At 35.5% G+C, this 23,311-nt stretch overlaps 1 protein-coding gene across 1 annotated transcript; it reads left to right on the top strand.

The window, feature by feature from the left end:
- The first annotated feature begins 7,199 nt into the window (after nt 1-7,199).
- On the top strand, nt 7,200-22,876 carry LOC105035892 (THO complex subunit 6). The gene is made up of 13 exons (XM_010911637.3): nt 7,200-7,461; nt 8,728-8,759; nt 8,868-8,978; nt 10,145-10,221; nt 10,771-10,816; nt 11,860-11,920; nt 12,916-12,969; nt 13,140-13,220; nt 13,931-13,970; nt 15,270-15,379; nt 16,359-16,469; nt 18,943-19,059; nt 22,541-22,876. The coding sequence occupies exons 1-13, from the start codon at nt 7,228-7,230 to the stop codon at nt 22,631-22,633; spliced, it is 1,167 nt and encodes a 388-aa protein (XP_010909939.3). The 5' UTR covers nt 7,200-7,227; the 3' UTR covers nt 22,634-22,876.
- Nucleotides 22,877-23,311: the final 435 nt, after the last annotated feature.

The raw sequence follows: 23,311 nt of genomic DNA, 5'->3' as shown, positions 1-23,311 counted from the left end.
GGCCATAGTATAAACCAGAATAGAGGCTAAAATTGATTGAATCAAAGTCGCACGGCTTGCAATAGATAGAGCTTTCTATTTTCAGGACTGAATTTTAGCTAGAACTTTATCGATGATAACATTAAAGTCCAACGGCTTTAATTTAGAATGGGTAATGGGAACACCCAGGTACCTCCACTCACCCCTTTTATGAGGCATTGCAAAAATAGAAGCAATATATTATTTAATATTAAGAGCCACCGACGGACTTATAATAATAAAAAATTCGGATGAGTTGACAGCTTATCCTGAATAATAGCAATATATATCTAATAGCAATTTCAAGATAAGAGCATCATGAATCGTAGCTTTGGTAATGAGAAGACAATCATTTGCAAAGAACAAATGAGAAATACCAGAGCCATTCTATCCTGGGATATAAGGATAAAGTAATTTAGATTAAACTACAGTTTTTAGAGTAAGAGAAAATATTTCTGAGCACCGTACAACAAGAAAAGGGGGATAATGGACAGCCCTGTTTTAATCCACATGAGGCTTGAAACCACTCAGTAATTGACCCATCGACGAGTAGAGCAAATTGGGGTTGCAATACACAAACAGCAATCCAAGAGACAAATTAATTAGAAAACTTAAATCATTTAAGAACTTTCAACAAAAAATTCCATTAGATCCGATCATAAGCCTTTTTTATATCCACCTTGACTGAGAACAATCCACAAGAAGGAGCTGCACGATCAAGAGAATGCATAATCTCTTGAGCTATAAGAATATTCTCCATAAGAGATCTGCCTCTAACAAAAGCTCCCTGGTTAGAAGAAATAAGTTGAGCCATCATAGATTTCAAACGATTAAGCAAAATATTGACCATAATTTTATAGATTGTGTTACAAAGACTAATCGACCGAAAGTCTGTAGGCACTGCAAGGTGTTGCACCTTAGGTATCAAGGCAAGATATATATGTTTCCAAGAGTTCAGCATAGATGAAGATTAAAAGAATGATAAGACAGCTTGCACCACATCCTTACCTACGACCTGCCAAAAATCCTTGAAGAAGAAAATTAAAAATCCATCAGGGCCAAGAGATTTGTCTGGACTCATAGTGTGTAATGCCAGAACAATCTCATCCTCAGATATAGGCGATATTAAGTTTTGCTAGTAATCCAGAGAAAGAGAAGAAGGGACTTGAGGAAGCCAGATATAATCTGCAGGCTGAGAAAGATTCCAACGGTTTCGAAAATGCCTAAATAAAGCCAACTTAATATCCACTTCCTCATTAATCCATAGGCCCTCTTCCGACTTAAGGGCAGCAATATGGTTACGCTTATTTCAAATGATGGTTGAACGATTAAAGAATTTAGTATTTGTATCGCCCTCCTTAAGCCATTGTATATAGGACTTTCATCTCCAATAACTTTTTTGCAAAGACAAGATACGATTATATTCTTGAAGAAGCCTAAGGAGAGAAAGGTGGCCTTCATAGGATAGATATCCGAATTGAGCTTCAAAAGTTTGCAAGGACAAGATTTGATTATACAATTCTTCTCCTTCCTTAAATAAATTGCACACTTTATATTTACTCCAGTATATAATCTTCTTTATAAGCCTTGACAGACGATATGACAAACAATCAGCAGGATTTAATTCATCATAACCCCTCCAATACCAGTGGACTAAATGATGAAAATCAGGATAGGATTTCCAAAAATGAATCTAAAAGGCGGATGAAATTTTTGTGTATGCTTTCGGGCCGTAAGCATCAAGAGGTAATGATCTGACGCAAATGTTAACAGATGTTGAATTGTAAAAGTGGAAAATAGGGCCAACTAGTTAGGAGTAGAAAATCCACGGACTAGATGTTCTCAAACCCTCGACAAACCCTACTGATTATTTGTATCAAATAAATTTTGGACTGATAAATCCAAGATCAATCAGGCCATTTGCAAAGACAAAATTTTTGAATTCTCTAATATCCCGATCAACACGAGACACCTTTCCTCTAGCTTTGTCTTGAGAATGCAATAAACAATTAAAGTCCCCAGGTAGAAGTGTGGGCATTCCCAATGATAAGATATGAGAAGCCATTTGCCAAAGGGATTGACATATCACACTCCGTGTGCTGGTATAAATAAAACCAATAATTTAGAATGGTGACTCAGATAAGGAAATGACATCAAAACAGGCTTGACGATCTTCATGGGTAAACGTAATTTGCCCTATGCCTTTGCGCCACATGACAATCATGCCTCTTGCTGAATCCTCAAAGGGAATCATGTATGCATCCCAACTTAGACCAAACATCTGCTGAGTACAAGATGCAAACAATAGATCTAATCTAGTTTCCACAAACCCATAAATGTCCGGACTATATTTCTTAATTAGAAGGTTAGAATACTTACGATACGAGGGCTTAGCAGCCCCTCAACAGTTCTATATTAGCACTTTCATTAGTAGCAGAGGATGGGTAATGTCCATTTGGCTCCACTCGCATATCACGCATAGACTTCTCAGTTTGATTATCATCAACCGAAATAAAATGAGATTTTAGCACCTGCGAGACTTGATAGACCAACCGACCATGATCTCTAATGCCTGGCTTTGCCGCTGGCTCATTGGATCCTTATGTACCAGCAAGAGAAGCAGCAACTGGTGAGGACCCATCGAACCTAATGGGGTTGGTTCTCATCGGCCGTCAAACCTTCCTTTTTCCAAGAGCTTTAGGATATAAAATCAAAGCTTTAGAATCACAAGAAGAAGATTCTTTACCCATATCTCCCTCATGGACTATAACCTTAGTCTGTGGTGGAGAAACCGATGATGCAGCTCTGGCAGATGTAGAAGAATAAGTAGGAGACCTCTTTTGTTTCTCTTTAATGAAGGAACCTTCAGTATAGGTAGGGTCTGAAGATTTAAATATGAACACATCCATTGAAGCTTTCTCTGATGTAGTAGCATCCTCCATCTCAGCCAAAGGTGTGAATCTAGAGCTCTCCGCTGTAGCCTCAGGGGTCACTTTCTCTGGAACAGACTTAGATGAATATTTAGACATAATTTTCTTAGGAGAAAGCCAAGAATTACATAGAGTGGTCGCCCCTGTAGAAGGAGAACTTGGCTTCTTAGAAGGATCTGAATGAGGGACTGGGACCTGAGCTGCTCTAATCCATGGACCAAAGAGCATACCTTCCTGAGGAATATCCTTATCCTTGCATTTAGAGTAGGTATCTAGCGTAACTCCAATGTGCCCACAGTGATAGCAAATTGCAGGTAGATTCTCGTATATAAACTCTTACCATATTATCTAATCCTTTATAAGAAGCTTAGTCTCAGGACAAATTAGGCGGGCCAAATCCAATTCAACACACATCCTCGCAAAGCCTAACCAGGAAGAGTTGACAGTCCAAGGATTCAAAATTTTAGCTTCCTAGCTTTGGAAGCAATTTTCAAAATCATTTTCTTTCCCCAAACCTCAAGCGGCAGATCCAACAAATGAAGCCATATATTTATCTTACTAATAGGGTCCATGTTCGGTTTGAAACTAGGCCTCCAACATTCCACCACCAACAACTGCCCCACCAATGTCCATGGACAAGACTTCAGAATCCTTGCTCTAATCTTCACAGATGGTAGACAAAATAACATATAACCTTCAGATAAAGGATTTACCTAGAACTCCTCTTTGATTTGCCATCTATTCTTCATCTCTTTTTGGACAAAATCAAGAGGAAGTCCCTGCCCCAAAAACTTACCCACAACCGTCGCTTTCCACTTCTTCTCCATGCGTTGAATCTCCTCCTCAGAGAACATGACAAACTCGTTAAATCGTGTCTCAAGAGCTAAAATATCCACCTCTGAGGGATGAGGCATCTCCCACTGGAAACGCTGCCGGCCTTGAACCACCTGGGCCCATGTCGATCGGAAATCCAATCGCAGATCTCCTGGCACCCCGACTCCGAACGCGGGGGCGAATAAGCCACCCCCTTCTCTTTTGATGACGAACTCGTGGAAGCCTCAGTGGACTCACCGACATTAGCAACCCTCGAAACCCTACCTTCGGGACACCTTTCCGACGTCGAATCCCCCCAGGTGAAGAGGCAAAATCCTTTCTCTAGAACTCTCAGTCGGTGACGGAACCTCCCAACCTTTTTCATTAAAAAAATATATGTCACCAAGTTTCTGCCGTGGGGCCCTATCTTAAACTTAAAAGTCTTGTTTGGTTCGCAGAAAAAAAATTTTTTTTTCAAAAATTAATTTTTTAAAAAATATTAAAAATATAATTTTAATATATTTAATTAATTATATGAAAATAATTTATTTCAAAATAATTTATATTTGGTTGGATATTTATTTTTTTAAAAAATTATATAAAATATTTATTATATATTTTTACGTTCAAATTTTATATAAATAATTATATTATATTAATATTAATATAATATAATATTAGATTAAAATAATTATTATATTAATATAATAAATTTATTAATATTTATACAAATATAATATAATATAAATATTAATATTAATATATTAATATAGATACTACCTAATATTAATAAAACTATTATTTTAATATAAATATTAAAATAATATTAATATATTATAAATATTTTAATAATTATAATAATAATTATCTTAATATTTATATTAATATAAATATTATATTAATTTAAATATTAAGATAATATTGATATAATATTATATTAATTTACAAGGATGAGAAATGAAAATCTTTAAATATATCACTATTCAGTATTTTATCTTAATCATTCGTTGATATTTTATAGAATTTCAGTTGTGAATGATATTTTTGGAAAGAAAAAAAGATAATTAATTTGCATCCCGTAGAAAGTCATAAAATCCACCTCTTCTATGGATTTATACTTTTCATGAGATATGAAAAATATATTTCTAAAATTTTTTTGATTCTCTCACCTCTTAAAACTTTAACCTAATAAGGAGATTCTTCTTCAGTCCAAAGAAGAACTCCTTCAAAGCCAGCAAAGTCAAGGGAACAAAGCTTAGGCCACACAGAGCATCCAATTGAATTCAACGGCAGCAAACGAGCAAAAGACCATAGATGTAAAAATCTGGTTTGACAGCTTACAGCTTTTTAGACCTATCATTGGTTTAATTACTGCTGCCAATTTTCACTGCTAAAAGTGGATAAATTTTGACGGAGATTGGACTTAGGTGGATCCATGATTATAAAACTATCATTGCTTTACTTGTTGATGTTAATTATGAAAAGCTTTTTCATAAAGTTTTGGAGCAGGTGGTTTCATGATATTGTAAAAAATTATAACAGATGGTTCCATGATTGTGAAAAACCATCATTGTTCTAATTTTCTGTTGATTAGCACCGTCATGGATGACAATTGTTTAGAAAAGTATTGGACCGAGGTAGCTTCATGATCAACTGAATATGAGAAAAATGGAACAAACTCCTAAATTGCATGTTGCGAATCAAACTCAGGGACAAGATTTGTTGTTCTGGGCAAATGCCTTTGTTTGCCGAGCTCAGATCAGACCATGACCAAGCTAAAATACCAGTGATCGATCATTTCATCCAAAATTTGCAACCTACCTACTTACCAACAATTTATCCCTTCCATTCCCCAGAGATGGCCGCATATGAAAGGGGCCGATTTCATGGGATACACGGTACTGTACTTGCACTTCGTCAGGGTGGCAACTCATTAGGAGCAAGGCCAATGACACGAACTCAAGCTTTGATTGGCTTTGAATCAGCAAGTTATCATCATGATAATTGTATCAACCTTAAATTTGTTTCACCAAAATAGCTACCATGAACCAACCAAAAGTTAGAGTTTGCTGTTTTGTGAGCAAAAAATTCAGTTGGAATCTACATTTCCATAATAAATATTTTTTAGACAATATTTAAATAAAAAAATAATTTATCAATATTTTTTATGTATGAGAAAATAACTTTAAAATTTGTTACCCATATTCTTTTATACTATTATTTTTTTGAATAAGTTGCTAAATTTTATTCATATTTTTCATAATATCCTGTATACTTTCTAGATTTGGAAAAAGTAGATGACTTGGTTATTGGATATTGAATAATTGAGATAGTGAAAATGAGGATCCGGTATTTTAGAAATAAAATTAAATATTTTTTTTATTGACTGATGGAAAAATGATTTAGCTATTTCTTAAATAGATAATATTTTTTTCTCATTTCATGAATAAATATTATTTATAAAAAATAACTTAATTATTTTGAAAAATATGAGAATATGAATAAGTTGGTCTATGAAAAAATTGATCAATCTTTTTATGATATTTATCCACAAAAAAATAAGAGTAGAAAGTAAACTAAAAACAGATTCTTGATATGCAGAATATATGGAGATTTTGATACTAAAAAAATATATGTGGAGATTCTAAATAAAAGAGATGTGCTATTATGCATTTAACATTGTAGTTGTGTAAGACAGACCCACATATTTAAAAAAAAAAAAAAAAAAGAGGAAGCCACTTGAATCCCAGAAAGGAGGTAAGAATTTTGTACCTATGCAAATATAACAGCAAGCAAAACCTAGTGTGAAAACCACATCAATTTTATTTTGCAATAACTAGTATGTCCTATCATGAGATAGATGCGCTAAAATAGATGCTTCTAAGAGTATCACCAAGCATAAGTGTTACGATGTATATGAAAATAATGCAAGGTAAAGATTAAGAAATTAATACACAAAATTATTAGTTGCGCCTATGCATCCCAACAATCTTTGATTTCTAAATGGTTTTTTTAACTAAGAAAGTTAATTTATGGATGCCAACAAAAATCTCTAATATATTTATAATGATCTTCTCAAGATTGGGAAAAACATACATAAAAAATTATAATGCATGCCAAAATACATAATTCTATCCACATAATCTATGCAAGTGTATGTTGAATTTTACATGCAAACAATTCTTAAAAGAATAATTTTTTGGTAGAAAGAAAAGATCAAGTTTTTTAAAGGGCGAGTTTAGGTGAACTTAATACGAGAGAAATTATTTCCGAGTCCCTCATGAATATTTCAATTACTTAGAAGTGTCTTCAATTAACTCTGAATCCATATGGTTAATATACTTAGCATTAAGTCCCTAACTATGTTTCGCCTCAAAACATAACTAACCCCTTCTAGATGTATTTATATCAGCCCAGTGCCCCCTTGTTCTTATTAAGCCAAAAATCGCAGGGCTCGGGGCCGCCGATGCCGGAGATGGCGCGATGTCCCGAAGGCGGAGGCGGAGGAGACGCGAGGAATTGGGACGAAGAGGGCTACAGGAAGAGCATTCTTCGAGAGCGAGAGCTCCACTATCGGACCGTTTTCCGGACTGCCTTCGCCCCCTCGCTAAACCCTACTCCCGAAACCCTAATCGTTGCCTCCAGCGACGGATCTCTGGCGTCCTACTCCATCTCCGCCTGCATCTCCTCCGCTGCTCAGGTGCTTTCTTGATCCGCAACTTGTTCGATTGAATGCCTGGGTGAAGGTTCTTTTCTTGGCTTGGCTTTCTTGATTTCCTAGAAAAACAAAGTCAAAGGGAGTTTGGCCAATGGGCTTGATCGATTTTGAAACGAATCAAAAGAAAGAGCTGTAGAAGTAGAACCACCGACAAAGTGGCTGATCATTTCCTTGTATATTAGTATCTACTGGTTCTCTTGGAACTTATGATTGTTTTCTTGGATGTAATGACGATTTTCTTGGAAATAACTTGTTTGGTTGAATTCCAGAACGAAAATAATCTTCTTACTACCTCCGTATAGGCTCCTTCTCATAAAAATCTTAGTTTTGAGAAAGGACGGTAGAATTATTGAGAACAATGATGGTCTTCTTTAAAGTATGTGCGGCTTTACTCTTTCGATGTCACAATAGGTCCCGTTCTAAATGTCAGCGCTTCGATCATGAAAGCTTACCTGTAATTATTTGGAGAAATCATAAGGATTGGAATACCTACATCTGAGTAGAGACAAAAGAGAAAAACGAAAAAGGAAGAGAGAGAGAGAGAAAAAAATCTTGCTTGAAGGATTAAAGAATGGCATGATCATGTCAAGTGTTCTATTTATGTTTTTTTTTTTTAAATAAAAAAAATGAAGGACCTGATTGAGATCATGCTTCATGGGAAGGCTTTTTTCTAGGAATTTGGTAATTATGTTAAAAACTTGAAAAGGTGGATTGTTTAAGCCCATAGATGATATTTAGTAGAACCGATTTTTGATCTCTAAGAACGATATACATAAAGAATGGTACAGGAACAAGAACATGTGAAACCAGAGATAGGTGCTTTAAAAGGTTCCTTTTTTGACCACTACATTATCTGATTCTTTCATGAACCCTTTGACACTTAATTTTTTATTCTTGACTATTATGTTTCTACTTTTGTATTTTAGGACTTTGGTGTCTAACAGATACAATCAGGGATCTGTTGATCATGCTCTCATTTGATAGGTCTCTTCATATTGTATATTGATATGTGCACATTTGGGAGTATCTAATTATTGGGGGGATATCAGTACCATGTTTCTTCTCTATATTTTACCCAATTCTTGTTTTCTTTTATTTTTTTAATCACATTGTTGGACAGTTAATTTATCAGGATTTCAGAAGTACAAGCAATGTCATAATTTTGGCATTTTAAGATGTTAGTGCTTGAAGTAAACAACAGCTTTCTGTGACAATGATATTGATTTTTACCCTTTCTATTTTGTGCAGCTTGTGCATTTTAACAGGAAAATTGATGAGAAGTATGTATTTGCACTCCTCCACATTATTGTTGAAGTGGCATCCCCTATATATGCTGATTTAATTGTTCTTGTTAATTAATCTTGCATGTTATGCTTTCTCATTGGAAGGCCTGTACCTGATTATTTGTTGGCGGAACCACTTTCCATGATTCAAGGACACAAGGGTCCTGCATATGATTTGAAGTTTTATCATGTTGGAGGAGAATATTTGCTATTGAGGTTTGTATTATGGTCAAGCATAAATTTTTCACATGCTTTTTGTTGAGTTACTAGTGTGACACATTTGCTTAGGTAACATGAGCTTGTTTATTCTGTATTTATACCTTTTAATTGTAATGACATATCTTCTTGGGGGAATTTGAAAAATTCTTGCTGAGGCACTGCATCACACTCTAGACAATGACCTAGTGTTGCTTAGAGATTGGATAAGCATGAGAACTATTTTGTGGAGATGTTGCATAAGTTTGCTATCAAGAACTGTGTACTTGCTTCTGCAATTATGCACCAAAGTTATACACATGTATAGACATATATACACATAGAAAGGGGCTTACTGCATGAGGCTACTGCCATTGTGGGATCTAGAGAGGGTCAGATGTATATAGCCTTATCACGTGTGCAAAGAGGTCAATGGAGTGACCTTACGGTTGCCGAGGCTCATCCTCTATTGATATATATACACATATACACATAAATATGCATGCATACATGCATATGTACATAGATAAATATATAAACTAGTTATAGGGCACGTGCTATGCATGTGGCTACGACTAAATATTTTAGTTATAGGATAGATTTTAAAAAGATTTTAGCTTGATTAGGTGCTAATTTGCCTTTGTCATGAAATTTTTTTTTTAAGATTTATTTGTACACTCATCTGTATGCATGCAGGGATGCATGTATATGTGTTTGTATTTATATCACTAGTAGAGAAATTGTTTTTTTCTGGATGTTTACTTCAGGATGCTTGCTCTATCTGTAATCTTTTTTACGTGAAGAATATTAACAGTAGACTTGGTATGTTCCATGGTGTCTTTGTCGATGCATTGTGATTGCACCTAAGCTTACTTATATTATGAATAATGTGGAAAAATGGCTCTAATGGGGCTGGCTTTAATCCTTTCCTGGATACCTCAGCATCGGTGGGTGTTTAAGGTGACATTTACTTACATTGTCTAACATAAGAAGTGTGGTTGAAATCTTGCCGTTAGAATGCTGTTTCTTCATCTTGAAATTGATTGCAAATATTTTTACATGTTATATTTTTGCATTCCATTATGAATACGCATTTGGCCAGAAAATAATAATATCTTGTGCAAATTATGGCTATTATGGTAAGTTATCTAAAATGGCCAATAGCTTATATTGCCCATCATATGCAGTTGTGGCGATGATGGGCGGATACGGGGATGGAAATGGACTGAAGCACTGAATTCTGATGTTTCCATGGGTGTGCAAGGTATTCCAAGCATGAGCTTTGTAACTGTTTCATAATGTGAGTAGAGTTGATGCTTATGCACCAAGATAGCTCTAAAATCCACAACACAGTGGAATGGTCACTTAGGTAAATAAGCATCTCCTGGTACATTTAGGTGCTCTCTACTAGTTCTGTACACAGAATGCTGCTTCTAAATTTTATTTCCCTAAAATTTGCTGGCACTATGTGAGGCAAAAACAAGGGCTGTTGAAAGTTAGACTCATTCTATCTAGGCTCCAAGATTATCTCTATCAATGTTTCGGATTGTCTCTATTACTTCGCCATTTTTTTTAATTATAAATTAACATTAGTTCTCCTTCCTGTATCTTGCCTTTTCTGTTCATAAAGTCTACTTTCATCAGTAAACTATAGAAAAACGCTAGAAAGGATTCTACTGGTAATTACCTCATTAAAATTCTTATCTTCTTCTGCTCATGCTTGTATGCTAACATGCATTGTTTAGCATATTAATGGACAGATATTTTTATTCTCAAGTAAATACTGATGTCCTATGTTTCTTTCTTTTTGCAGGAAACGATTTGAAGCCACTACTCGACTTGGTGAACCCTCAACATGAGTAAGTTTTTTTGAAAAAAAAAAAACCCTATCTTCAAAGCATGTTTGAAACTTAACAAAAACATTTTATTTTATTATATTCTTGTGCAATCTTCATTCTTTTGAATGACCATGAGTTATGCCTATATTTTTTTAATTGCATTTTGTTTTTGGGATTTCTTTTGCCCGAGAGTCTACCAGGTACCTATGGAATTTGTGTTCCAGTAAGGAATACACCTCATGGTTATCTGTGCTGCTCATTGCAGTTAGATACATATATGATGTATGAGCTTACGAGGTGATGTATTTGCATGTTATCTAATCACAATATGTAAAACTTCTTTATCATTACAAACTCATAATTTCTGGGCAGTGGGGGTGCAAATGAAAGAGTTGTTGTCAGGTGGGTTTGGCCTGACCCAATCTGATGGCATCTTCTGTCTGATCCAAAACTTGATTTAGTTTGATCCGACATGTTTGTGACATGACCTGTTTAATATTTTGGCTGGAGTCACTTAACTATGCATGAATTCATGAGCCGAACTGAAGACAGCCAGTGGTCCAATGTGACTGATCTTCCAGCTACCCTGCAAATCAATGTTTCAAGCATGTCTACGAGTCTATCTACATATGCGTGCATGTATGCTTGCCTGTACATATGTATCTATATGCATGTTGTGTATGGATGCTCGTATACTAAGAGAGGGTTAAGTTGGCATTCAGTCTTTTTAGAGGTCCTGATACAACCTGACTCTATATGTTGATATGACCATGGTTGGTTCATTGATGTTATGACCAACCTGGGCAGATTTGAATACTCACATACCAATCCCAAAATTCTTCTTTGCATGGTCAACTATTTACCATGGATATTGATTTTTGCCATGTTGGCTCTACAACATATTGCATTGTTTTTTCATAAATAATCATGCTTTTTCACATGCTTTCTGATCACTTCAAAGCTTTCTTGTTGAAGTTACAATGCCATATGCACATTTAACCTTTTTAATTTTAATTTTTTTTTTACATTATGCTTTAGAATTCTAACCTCATACTTCATTATAGAGGTCCTTGGGGTGCTCTATCTCCGATCCCTGAAAACAATGCAATCGCAGTTAATGAACAGGTAGGTAATTTTTTTTGTAGTTGTTCTCTTTAACTGTACTGTATTATTTTCCTTTTTTGTGTGGCTTGGAAGAGGGGGAGAAGTGTTTGAGGATGTGAAAAAGATGTACCCTACTTGTAAATTTCTAAATTACATTATATTAAATCATTTTTGGTGTAAGGTAGTGGGGAGTATAGCCTGTTTCTAACCTGTTTATCTACAGACAGGATCAGCATCTCTGGTTTTGAGCCAGCTGGAGAATATTTGAGTTATAGAGCTTCAAATAAACCGGGGGTAACAGGCTACAGGGCTACAAAGATATTTAAAGATAAAGACCAAGGTTTTGTGATTGAATTCTACAATTTAATCTGCACAGATTTGTTCCTTCTAAAATAAAGATGGACAAAGTAAACGATTTAATGAAGACAAATAGAGAATGGTAGAGGAAAAAAAACATAGAAGAACATGCATGGGAATGCATTAAGGAACATATGAAGAAAAAACAGGGGAGGGAGAGGAGGCAAAGGGAAGTAATTTACTTGATAATCTGCCCAAGGCAAAACGTTTGTTATCTGTATAAGAAAAGTAAAGCCAACTCACATGCATATATAAAACCCTATTATACCAGCTCTAGTGTCAGTGGACCAGTCTAAGGAAAAATATACCGCCCTATCCATTTTGATAATGTCCTACAATCTTGTGCCTCCCCTTTTCCAATTGATAATCTGTGATCTAACCATGTCTCTTCTACCTAAGTTTTCCTTTATATTTGTTTTGCACACTAAGAGAAAAATGAAGGATCTTTCATACATGTCTCAAGCAAACAGACCATCATGGACCTATTTTTATAATCCCATGTTCTTCTCACTCTTTATCCATATTCCATTTTGACATACTCGTCAAAACATGATTCCATACTTGCATTATTTTTATAACTACAAAACTTGTTGAAATAATAAGTTTATGTTGGCAATATGCCTCGTCATGGATATGTGATGCATTGCTTTCTTAAATAGGAAGGATCCATTTATTCAGCTGCTGGTGATGCTTGTGCATATTGTTGGGATGTGGTATGTATCCATTCAAGGTAAATACATTAGGTTAAATTTCAACTGCTTAGATAGTTATATACAGATTAGCAAAAAACTTCTCTCTTTTTTTTTCTTAATTTCTTTTAGTTGGATTTCGTTCTTTCCTGTTGCAATCATACCATTATAACGTTGTCCTATTACCACTGTAGGAGACTAGGAAAAGGAAAATGGTCTTCAGGGGGCATTCAGATTACTTGCATTGTATCACTGCTCGTAAGTCAAGCAATCAGGTTAGTTCGTCTTCTTTTGCTTTCATATTCATTGCACAAATTACCCAAACTGCATTCAAAATTCAGTTCCATGGTGTGAATGAAGAACAATATGGATCACATTCATAAAAATGTTGGTGAATGGAAAAGAGCACTGTATAGATAAGGTTAGGAGAGACAATTACATGAAAGGATTTATTTAACACATAAATAACAAATTATTTGGAAGAATACTAAGAATATTCATCACTTATTCACAAAAAAATTGTTAGATGCATAAGGAACTAATTCCTTAAACTTATGACAATAACGAAACAAATTCTTTTGATATTTATCGTGTCCTATGAGTTAAATATAAGTAGCCATTGGATATTGTCAACTAGTTTAGCGGCCGGCATGCGGTCTTTGTTCAGCCAACTAAGGCAGAAATGAGCTAGCAAACTCCAACCAGCTATCTCATCACTGTAGCCCACTAGCCCGGCGAGTTATCAAGAAGTAAGCCTATTACTCTCCAGGCCACTCACAACCTTGGAGCTTGCTCTGTTCTTAGGGCATGCGCATATGAGTGGCAAGCAATCTTTGCAATTTTCATTGCTTAAGTAGTGTTATAACAGTACCTTTTTTAAAAATCATAGTAGTGCAGTTAATTGAATATTCCTCATAATGCATTAAATGTCTTTCTTTTTTGCTAGATTTTTTTTATTCAGGTTTCATTTTTTTACTTGTTTCAGATCATAACGGGTTCAGAGGATGGAACAGCACGAATTTGGGGTGAGCTATCTTATATTGTTTGTTGTTGCTGTTGTTATGGTCTTTATTGAATAAAGTCTGTACTGGTCTAAGGATTAAATAAGATCTAGAAGAAATCTCTTTGCTTTTGAGAGTTGATCCCAGTTCTGCTGATTTTCGAGGCTAATTTAAAAAACTTTTTCTATTCTTAACTTCAAATGGAAAGAACCAACAAGCATGTCGATATTCAACTCTTGACAAGCCACTTTAAGATCACATGACCACAAACAAGATCATGCATGTCTGGGAGACAACAAAACTAAATGAAGGTGATCATAATAATAATCATCTAGCCTTTTCCCAACTATTTGGGAATGGCTTTATGAATTCTCATGCGCCAACTAAGGCTACTTTTGACATTATTCCAAGTTTCTCCATACTGCTCCTCATAACCTCCTTCCATGTTGATTTATGTCTTCCTCTTCTTCTTCTTCGTTTTTTTTTTCTTGACCTGGAATGCAACTAAAATATTTCTCCTTACAGAGCCTCCTTAGATCCTTGCTGTACATGCCCATACCACCTAAATCGATTTTCCATCACTCTGTCCTTAATTAATGCAACCCCTACAACTGCGCTAATGTATTCATTTCTTAGTCTACCATTTCTAGTTACCTCACACCCATCTTAATATTCTTATTTCTGCCACATTTGATTTGTTTTTCTATGCTTTCTTTATTTTCTGGCTATTGTTTTATAAAATTTTCCTGTAAGTCTCCCAGATTTGTGTTTATTACACAATAATCCAGATGCACCTCTCCACTTCATTCAACCACCATTTCTTTTGGTGGAAATTCTGTCTTGTTTCTTATAGAGGAGGATTCTGTCAAGAAATTATTTTCTCTAAAAATGTTATTCAATCATCAGCGATCCAACATAAGCCATTCTACTGCATTGTATGACCTAGACAAGGTGGCTTGGCCTAAACCATTGGTTCTATAACATGAATTACTTAACATGTCCTGATATTTTTTTTTGGTGTGTAAAATTCTTCAATTTTAATGCTTCTTATGTGTCTTTTTTTCATACTTGTAAACCTTTATTACTTGTGCTTCATTTTTTCTAAGCACAGATGTTTTGTCCGGTATATATTGTTAGAGAGGGATCATTTGAGTCTTTATAACCATTTATTCATGTGGTGTAATTGGACAAGTATTTTTGTGTTTAAAAGATGTCCCAGATAAGACATGCAAGCACACCCAGATGCATGTGTGTATGTATGGTCATTTATATTCCATGTATCCTGATATTCTAATTTGTGCAGCTTTTTTATTTTAATTGTAGATTGTAGAAGTGGATCATGTACTCAAGTTATATATCCAGAAAAGAACCATAAGTTGAAGGACTGTTCGTGGGTCAGTAGTGTTGCCATCGATTCGAGTGAAAGTTGGCTGGTAATAGTTTTTTCCGTGACATATATCACTAGCAGTTTCCTTTGAGTTGCTTGTTTTATTATTTGTGTTAGTTTGAGTTAATAAAACTAATTCTTTTTTGTTCCATTGGCCTGCAAAAGAAATTAATGATCTCAAAGCTGTTTGTCCTTGAAAAGATGATTTTTAAGTCACTCTAGCTTCATATAATAGTGCCTTAGTCACTTGTGAGATTGATCTGCAACTGAAAATCTCCTTTATGGGGTGTTTACTTTATGCCACTTTTGAGTGGCCATGCTTCCACTGGAACAGTATTGACTCCATAGCCCAAGTATACAGCTGTTTTAGACTAGCAAATGCATTTGACAAATTTGACAACTACCCATGCTGCTTGCAAAATCATGTTAAGGAGTACAAGGTAGATCATATTCCTTTCATCCTTTTTTATTGAACTATTGTCTTGATCTTAGAATAATATCAGCATTTAAATTAATAGGAACGTTTATCATTTTGAGCCGTGTGTGTGATTTATTCTCACTCTTTATGGAAATAACTGAAAGTGCTGATATAATTACTTTTATGTAACTGTCTAGGGAAGGACATATCATGCTAATCTTAATTAGGACCTCTATGTGATTAATCATCTTGTAGCTTATATCTGGACTTCCTCACAAGTGGATGTTGCTAATGCACATGCTGCTCGTCAAAAGATGGTGCTACAATCATTGTTTTATAGTCACATCTCACTCCAATTCATTTTATTCTTTTACATATTACTTGCATATTAATTGATTTTTGCAAGAACCAAATATTTAGGTAAACAACTCAATATGTTCAGGGGGCATTCAAGCTCATAAGTATGCATGTTGTCATACTAAGATTTGTTTGTTTGTTTTTTTGCCTTGTATTTTCTATAATTAAACTTTAGATTTTGCTTTAATTTTTTCTCCTTTTTCAATAATTAAGGCAATTCAGAGCACTCTGATTGTTTTTTCCCTTCCAGGCTTGTGGTACTGGTAGTGGGTTATCGGTTTGGAGTCTGCTATCTTGTGAATGCATATTTAGCAGTGATTGTTGTGCCCCTGTGCAAGACTTACAGTTTCAGGATAACCAGGTCAGCTCTTAAATCCGTGAGAATGTCATTCATAAAGCACATCTTTTCTATATCTAGTTCATAATAATTGTTTAGGTTGACCTCAATGGCCATTCAGATAATTAGCAATAGGAAACAATGTACCATGTTTGTAGGCCATTTGCAGTAATAGCCATAATTCTTTTTTCCTCTTTTTTTTTTTTTTTTCCTTTTTCTTTAATAGCAGTAGAGTTTTATATTCCTTGGCAAGTTTCCCATCTTTTCCTAGATTAGGCTTCTTGGCTATCTTCTTGAAAAACAATATGCATTATGTTATGAACTTTCACAGAACATGAGGATGCTTATTAGATTTAGGGTTGAGAAAGATCATTTTTGCATGTGCATCTTGTGGTTCTATGTGGGTCAGGACAACCTAAGGGAAGACTCTAATGCGGCCCTAATATGATTCCAATTCAAAACAGCAAGCGATATGAATAAATCTGAAAGCTAAACCTAGGAAAAACTGTAAATGTAGGAGACAAAGTGATCGTAGATCAAAATTGCATGATCTAATTAAGAAAAATAGAAATAATATTGCAGTAACATGCAAATAGTATTCAAAACTAACCCAGAAATGATGTAAAATATGTATGCAACAAGTATGGCATTCAGCTGAGATCAAATCAGAAAATACAAGTAAACAGATTTCAGCATGTCTACAGAAGTTTTAAGATAGTTAGAATGCTATATGCATCAACATCCTTGAAGGCTCCTTTGCGCTCCAATCTAGATGACAATCTTGCAGCTTAAAAAACCTCATGCAGAAAACTCAGCACTCAGCCCTGTTGTGACTTTCCAAAGGCAATAGTATAATAGTAGTGCTGTAACGAGATGGAAGTTTGGCTGCCAGAAGTTGATGGCTGGTTGATGTCAGTTTTAGGCAGATGCAACTAGCAGCAGGCATCCAGTCATTCTCGTGCTAAGGATTAGGGTTTCAGCAAAGAAAACAGGGAGAGCGACGGCACCAAATAAAAACAGAAACAAAGAAGGAGAGAAAGAAGATATAAGACAGGAGAGGAAGAGGAAAAACCAGAACCTAGAATTGCTCCAGAAAGGCCTCACACTGGTCTTCATGTTGCATGAAGGAGAAAAACTTGGCTTAAAATAGAACTCGAGAGATGAAAAGAATGTAATTTTATCTTTACAGTACCTAAAAAGGCAGAGAAGAGGGGCTGGCTAATATAAATAGGGTTTCAAGGCATTTTTCATGACCAAAATAATCGTCCACATATGTTCTAATCAGTGCAAAAAACACTAAAAATACAGAAGAAGAGAGCTAAAATAGGAAAATAATGGAAGTACAAAGAAAATGATGAAAATTCTAAATTATTTGGCTAAACCAAATCAACACTTGATGTAAAATCTGGCTCAATCTAAGACTTGATGCATCAATAGAGGCCATCAGTCCAAGCTTTATCCATCCATAAGCTTGTTGGCTCCCATCGTCAATGTTGATAGTAAGCCTGAAACTGGGGATGGTCTCCATCACTTTTTGATTAGATCTTAGCAATCTGCCCTAACATTTCCATTAAACTGCCTTCTATATAATGTTAATTTGCCTTGTGACCACAAATTTGTCAAAAAAAATAGTTGAACTTAGCATCTGGACCAAGATTCTTTTTCTAACTTTGACTTCTTTTCCATGTAATTAAAATTTTATTACATGTTAAAAATTTTGAAGTGATCATTGGGTCCATAAGAAAGAAAAGAAGTAGAAAAGAACAGTATAAAGGACTAAATGATATGGGGCTGGTTTGTTAAATGTGTCATAATTGGTTGTTTTATCTCTCAGTTTTTGAAAAAAACGTGCGTCTTTCTAAATTGTTGCCCCTCCTCATGCCTGCCTTTAATTATTTCAGCTAAATACACTACTCCAGGAACTTTAGATCTGTTAGTCCTTTATATTCCATGGAGATCAGAAAATATAACAAAATCAAATAAAAATCCTAAGTAGTTCTTTAATCTGGCCCAATTATTTCAGTTAAGTCCACTCAGGAAACTTCACCAAAGATGTTACATTTTTCTGCAGATAATTAAAATATAACAGCAAAAAAAAGGTCTCAAGAGCGACAAAAGACTATCTTAGGCTCATCTAAAGTGGAAACACAAACTTGGTAAAACTTAAAAGCTGGATGCTGCAGATAAAGGATAAAAAACTCTGTAATTTAGTGCTGCTTTATTAATTTTGCCAGTAAGTTATATATTGTTTTCACAGTTTCCTTAAGATACCTACCATGGGAGATTTATTTTTTTACTATTATGCTGTTTCTGTTTTCATCCTTTGCTTATTTGCTTGAACTGTGAGTTTTGGCATGATTTATGTTCATTCTTTTTTTTCTGCTTTCTTATTTTTTTTGTATGAATGATATTATATAATCTGAGTGGTAATTTCAGTTTCCATATCTTTTTTTCTTAAATTGCTACTGTTAAATTTTTTCCTTTTTGTTCTTTTCAGGTTCTCACAGTTGGTTCTGAACCTGTACTTACACGTTTCGGTATTTATGGAGTGGTTCTTTCACAAATAAAATGTGCCCCACAGTCAGCATTTTCTATCTCCCTTCATCCTTCTGGAGTATGCTTTATTTCCTCCTCCACTTTTCTAAATTCTAAAATATTATTCCATCTTATAATTGAGAACACAAACATTCTGCTATATATGACTATATTTTGCATAACTGAGCAAGACATATCTTGCAAAGTTTTTATGCCAAGGTTTTTACTCATCAGCTGTGCATTTGCAAGAACAATCCTGGTTGATTGCATCATCTGTTGTCTGAGCAAATTACAAATAGTTTTGGCCAAAAAAAAGGACAATCGAGAAACCTCATCTTTCTTCCAAAAGAGCGCATTTACATCTTAATTGCTGTATTAAATATTAGTTTTATTGGCAAAACCTTGGTGAAAGCTGATGTATCATTTGTCTCTAAATTACTTTGCTGGTGTTCTGTTTACTCTTGTTTATATGCAGAATTCCTAAAATGTAATGTGGTGAACCCTTAAAGAGTGGATCAAATATATTCTTTTATTTCACAATGAAAGATAAGCTTTTTCTTTAAATTGTTTAGATATTCTATTTAGGGCCTGTTTGGATGGTCCTAGAGGATTGGGCTGAAAATTCTGAAGGATTCATGGATTGGGCGGCTTATTTAAGCATTGTTCTATCAACCAGACACCACCCAGCTCAAATCCTGTGGGGGAAAAAAAGATCTATGGAGGTCTTTTTCCTTCTTCATGCTGCCCAAAGGCTGCGATTTGGGCTGGAACCTGGGCAGGCATTTAGACGGTGTGCGGTAAATGGGCGAACAGGCCTGATTTTTGCAGGATTCTCAGCCTAATCCTGTAGGAATATCCAAACAAGCGCTTAGTATGTGTAGAAAAACATTGCTGGTATAATTGCACATATTGCCAGAGTTCATTGAAGGTTTACTTTATTGAATTGACAGCAAATCTTTTTAGATCTAACTAAATCGAAAACAGCTGGTGAGGCAATCTAAACATGTTGCTCATCGTAATTTATCCATTAAGAAAGAAACAGATGAATGTATTTTTCAGGAGGGCTTTAAAGGCTATAAAGCTGCATTGCATCTCATCTTTATTGTATTTAGGGTTTAAAAGATTAAGATTTTCAAGATCTAAACTTATATTGAGGTTCTTTAACCTAGAAATACAAGTGGTAGCTGTCATCCTATTTGGTGCTTCCTATTCGATCTGTTCCAACCAGCAACCACCACCTCTTGGGACTGCCAACAATCCGCAGCTAATAACAAGGAATGGAAGAGGGGAAATCCCTCTCATCCCTTGCACTCTACATGTCTTTATTCGGAAAATTGCATATGGCCCTGCGACTCAGAAACCAATTCTGATCGAAACTTGGTTTAAATATTGCACACTTGTCGCTGTTTTTGGCCTCTTTTACACATTATATATACGGTAAATTCTGTATCAGCTTATATTTAGCCTATGGTATACTGGTTTTGTCATCAACAAACAACCATGTTTCGTATGTGTACTGTTCTCTTGATAAAATAATATTTTCAAATTTTGACATTTTTTTGAATTTTCTCTCCAAAAGTTCCTTAAACACACACACACACACACACTTAACTCTCAGATACTTGAAAGAAGCTCTCGGTAAATGTTTAATTCCTTAAACATGGAATTAAAGGCAGAATGCAGGCTGAAAACACTCATAGTTAGGAGGGAGATGCTTACACAGTTTGCAGAGCTTCTTACACCTTCATACATACCAGTAGAGAGCTTTACAAAGAGAGAACACTCAGATAGACAGTCAACTCTCCCGTAATCGAGTCCTAATTAAGCATTTACAGAGGAGGATGGGTTAGGAAGGGTGAAGATGGTTTGGAAGAATGAAGATGGTGAGGAAGAGTGATGACTTTGTAAGGGAAATGGGAGAGTAGGGTTGATTATGAAAAGTGGAATGGATGGAGAGGGAGAGAAGTTGTGCGTGCGGGCGGGGGGGGGGGGGGGGGGGTGGGTTTTGTGTCTTGAATGTTGTAGTGGATGGAAGAGTGTCAGGAGAGAGTGAAATGGGGAGAATGTGTGATGGATGTCAGGAAAGTGGAATGGAGACAGTGGATGAGGTGGAATTTGTGGATAACCATGGTCAAGAAGTAAAGGCTGGCTATCACTAAAAGCAACACTAGGCTTGATATCCAACATTCGACAACTTCCGTCTCATCTACTCTCTTTCCATTCCATCCCACTCTTCATAATCAACTCCCCCACTCTCACCATTCAACTCCATCACTCTCTCTCTTTCTCTCGCCCCCTGTGCACACCCCCACCCCCTCCCCTCCAAAAAAAAAAAAAAATCTCTTGACACTCTTTCATGCATGACAATCAACACACTCTCTCTCCATCTATTCCACTTTTCATAATCAACTCCACTCTTCCATTTCCATTACAACATCCTCATAGATATAGATATAGACGTAGATTATAGATATAAATATAGATATAGATTATGGATATGGATGTGGATGTCGATAGCGGATATGGATATTAGATTATAGATTTAGATATAGATTGCAGATTACAGATACAGATACATATACATATACATATACATTCAAATTCATGCATATACGTATACATACATATAGTTTGAGTTGGATCGGATCAGTTTGAATCAGTTTTGTAAAAACAAACTGAAATCAAAGTGAATTTTTTTGGTTCAAGGCTTTCTCAACCCAATGCCAAACCAAATTTTAAAAAGAAAAATGAATCAGTATAAACTGAACTGAAGACACTAGCTTGGGTTGGGTTTGCAGTTCGGCCGGTTTTTTGCACCCCTCTAGTGGAGGGGAATATAAGCAGGCATATGCTAGATATCTAATGGTGCATTTGAGATGCAAGTTCATATATGCATTTCTCATTTTGCATTATCTGAAAAGCTTGTAGACAAAGAACCTCAGGGCCTCTCTTCTGAAGTTAAAAGGACATGGGAGATGCAAGTTTAGATATGCTTTGCTTATTATTGCTTAGTATGTGAATATTATGAACTATAGAGAATTTGCATATAATAATGGTTTCTTAGGATTTTATTAATTTTAAAGGATCAAATGTATGTAGAAATACAAGTTTTCTATTTATTTTATACTCTATATATGGGAAAATCTGTAAGGTGGTTTTGCGCCTGCAACTGCAGCCTTTTTCCACCAATGCCTTTAGATATTCAATATTTGATGGTCATGGTTGGTTACAACCTTGCTCATTAAGCAGTTTTTTTGCCCTTTCCTTTTCAGTTCTCTATAACCTGCTTTTTAATTATCTTATGGCAACTGCATTCTGAAAACCCTGTTGCAATACGATTTTGTCATCTGTAACTCGGTTACTTCCCTGACATTTTCCGACTTGTCAGCATCAAGGTGAAATGATCCTTGTCATTTGCATCTGGCTGATTTATGGGGAGAGGAAGATGGAGGGAGAAAACATTAAAATTACTTTTCCTACTCGAATCTTTGAAATCAGAACAAATTTAGTGTGGTAATTCCTGCTGCAGAAGACTGATGTGGTTCTTTTTTGCTGTTCAGGTTGTTGCAGTTGGTGGCTATGGAGGTTTGGTGGATGTCATATCAGAATTTGGGAGCCATCTTTGCACGTTTTGCTGCCAAGGCATGGATTAAGTATGCATGGACTGTTTGCCAAACACTGCAGCAATTAAGAATCTACGTGTGTCCAGCTTATGGCGCCATTGCGTTGGTCTGTTCTTGAGCACAGTTATATCGTATGCCATTCCCCATCCGTGTAAAAGACCAGTTTTTGTATCGTTTATATGATTATCACAATGGAAACTTAAATTAGCAAGTCTCGGTGGACATTGTACCCCTGGTAGATCCAATCAAGTACACAATTTCAGCCTTCTCTGATTCCTGCCCTCGTGTGGTAGCTGTTACTCTGAACAAAGCCTGGCTAGTTGGAATTGGTGAAATGGAATGACATTTCAAAAGTATGCTCCTGCTTGGAAACCAAAATTTATTATTAATCCTTAGTATTATATAACGGAAATTTTGGAGTCTCACCACTGCAGCGTTCTCTCTGCCGTGGGAGCCTTCGCTCTGCCGTGGGAACCAACCCTGCTTCCAAATCGGGAGCCGTTTTTGATCACCTGAGTTTTCTTTGCCGTGGGAACCGGCGCTGTTCCGATCTTTCTTCGTTAAGTATTCTATTAAGACTTCACCTGTTGGTGAAATTTTCCGTGACTCTATTTGCAGGGATTTTCAGTCATCCAAAAGTACAGGACATATTTTGTGTGATTCCTTTTTGTGAGATTCTTTTGCAAGACCCAACAGCAATAAAAGAAG

This window comes from Elaeis guineensis, chromosome 2 (genome assembly GCF_000442705.2).
Source record: "Elaeis guineensis isolate ETL-2024a chromosome 2, EG11, whole genome shotgun sequence".
Lineage (NCBI taxonomy): Eukaryota > Viridiplantae > Streptophyta > Magnoliopsida > Arecales > Arecaceae > Elaeis > Elaeis guineensis.
The sequence above is the reverse complement of the archived record's forward strand: the minus strand, read 5'-3'. Positions and strand labels throughout refer to the sequence as shown.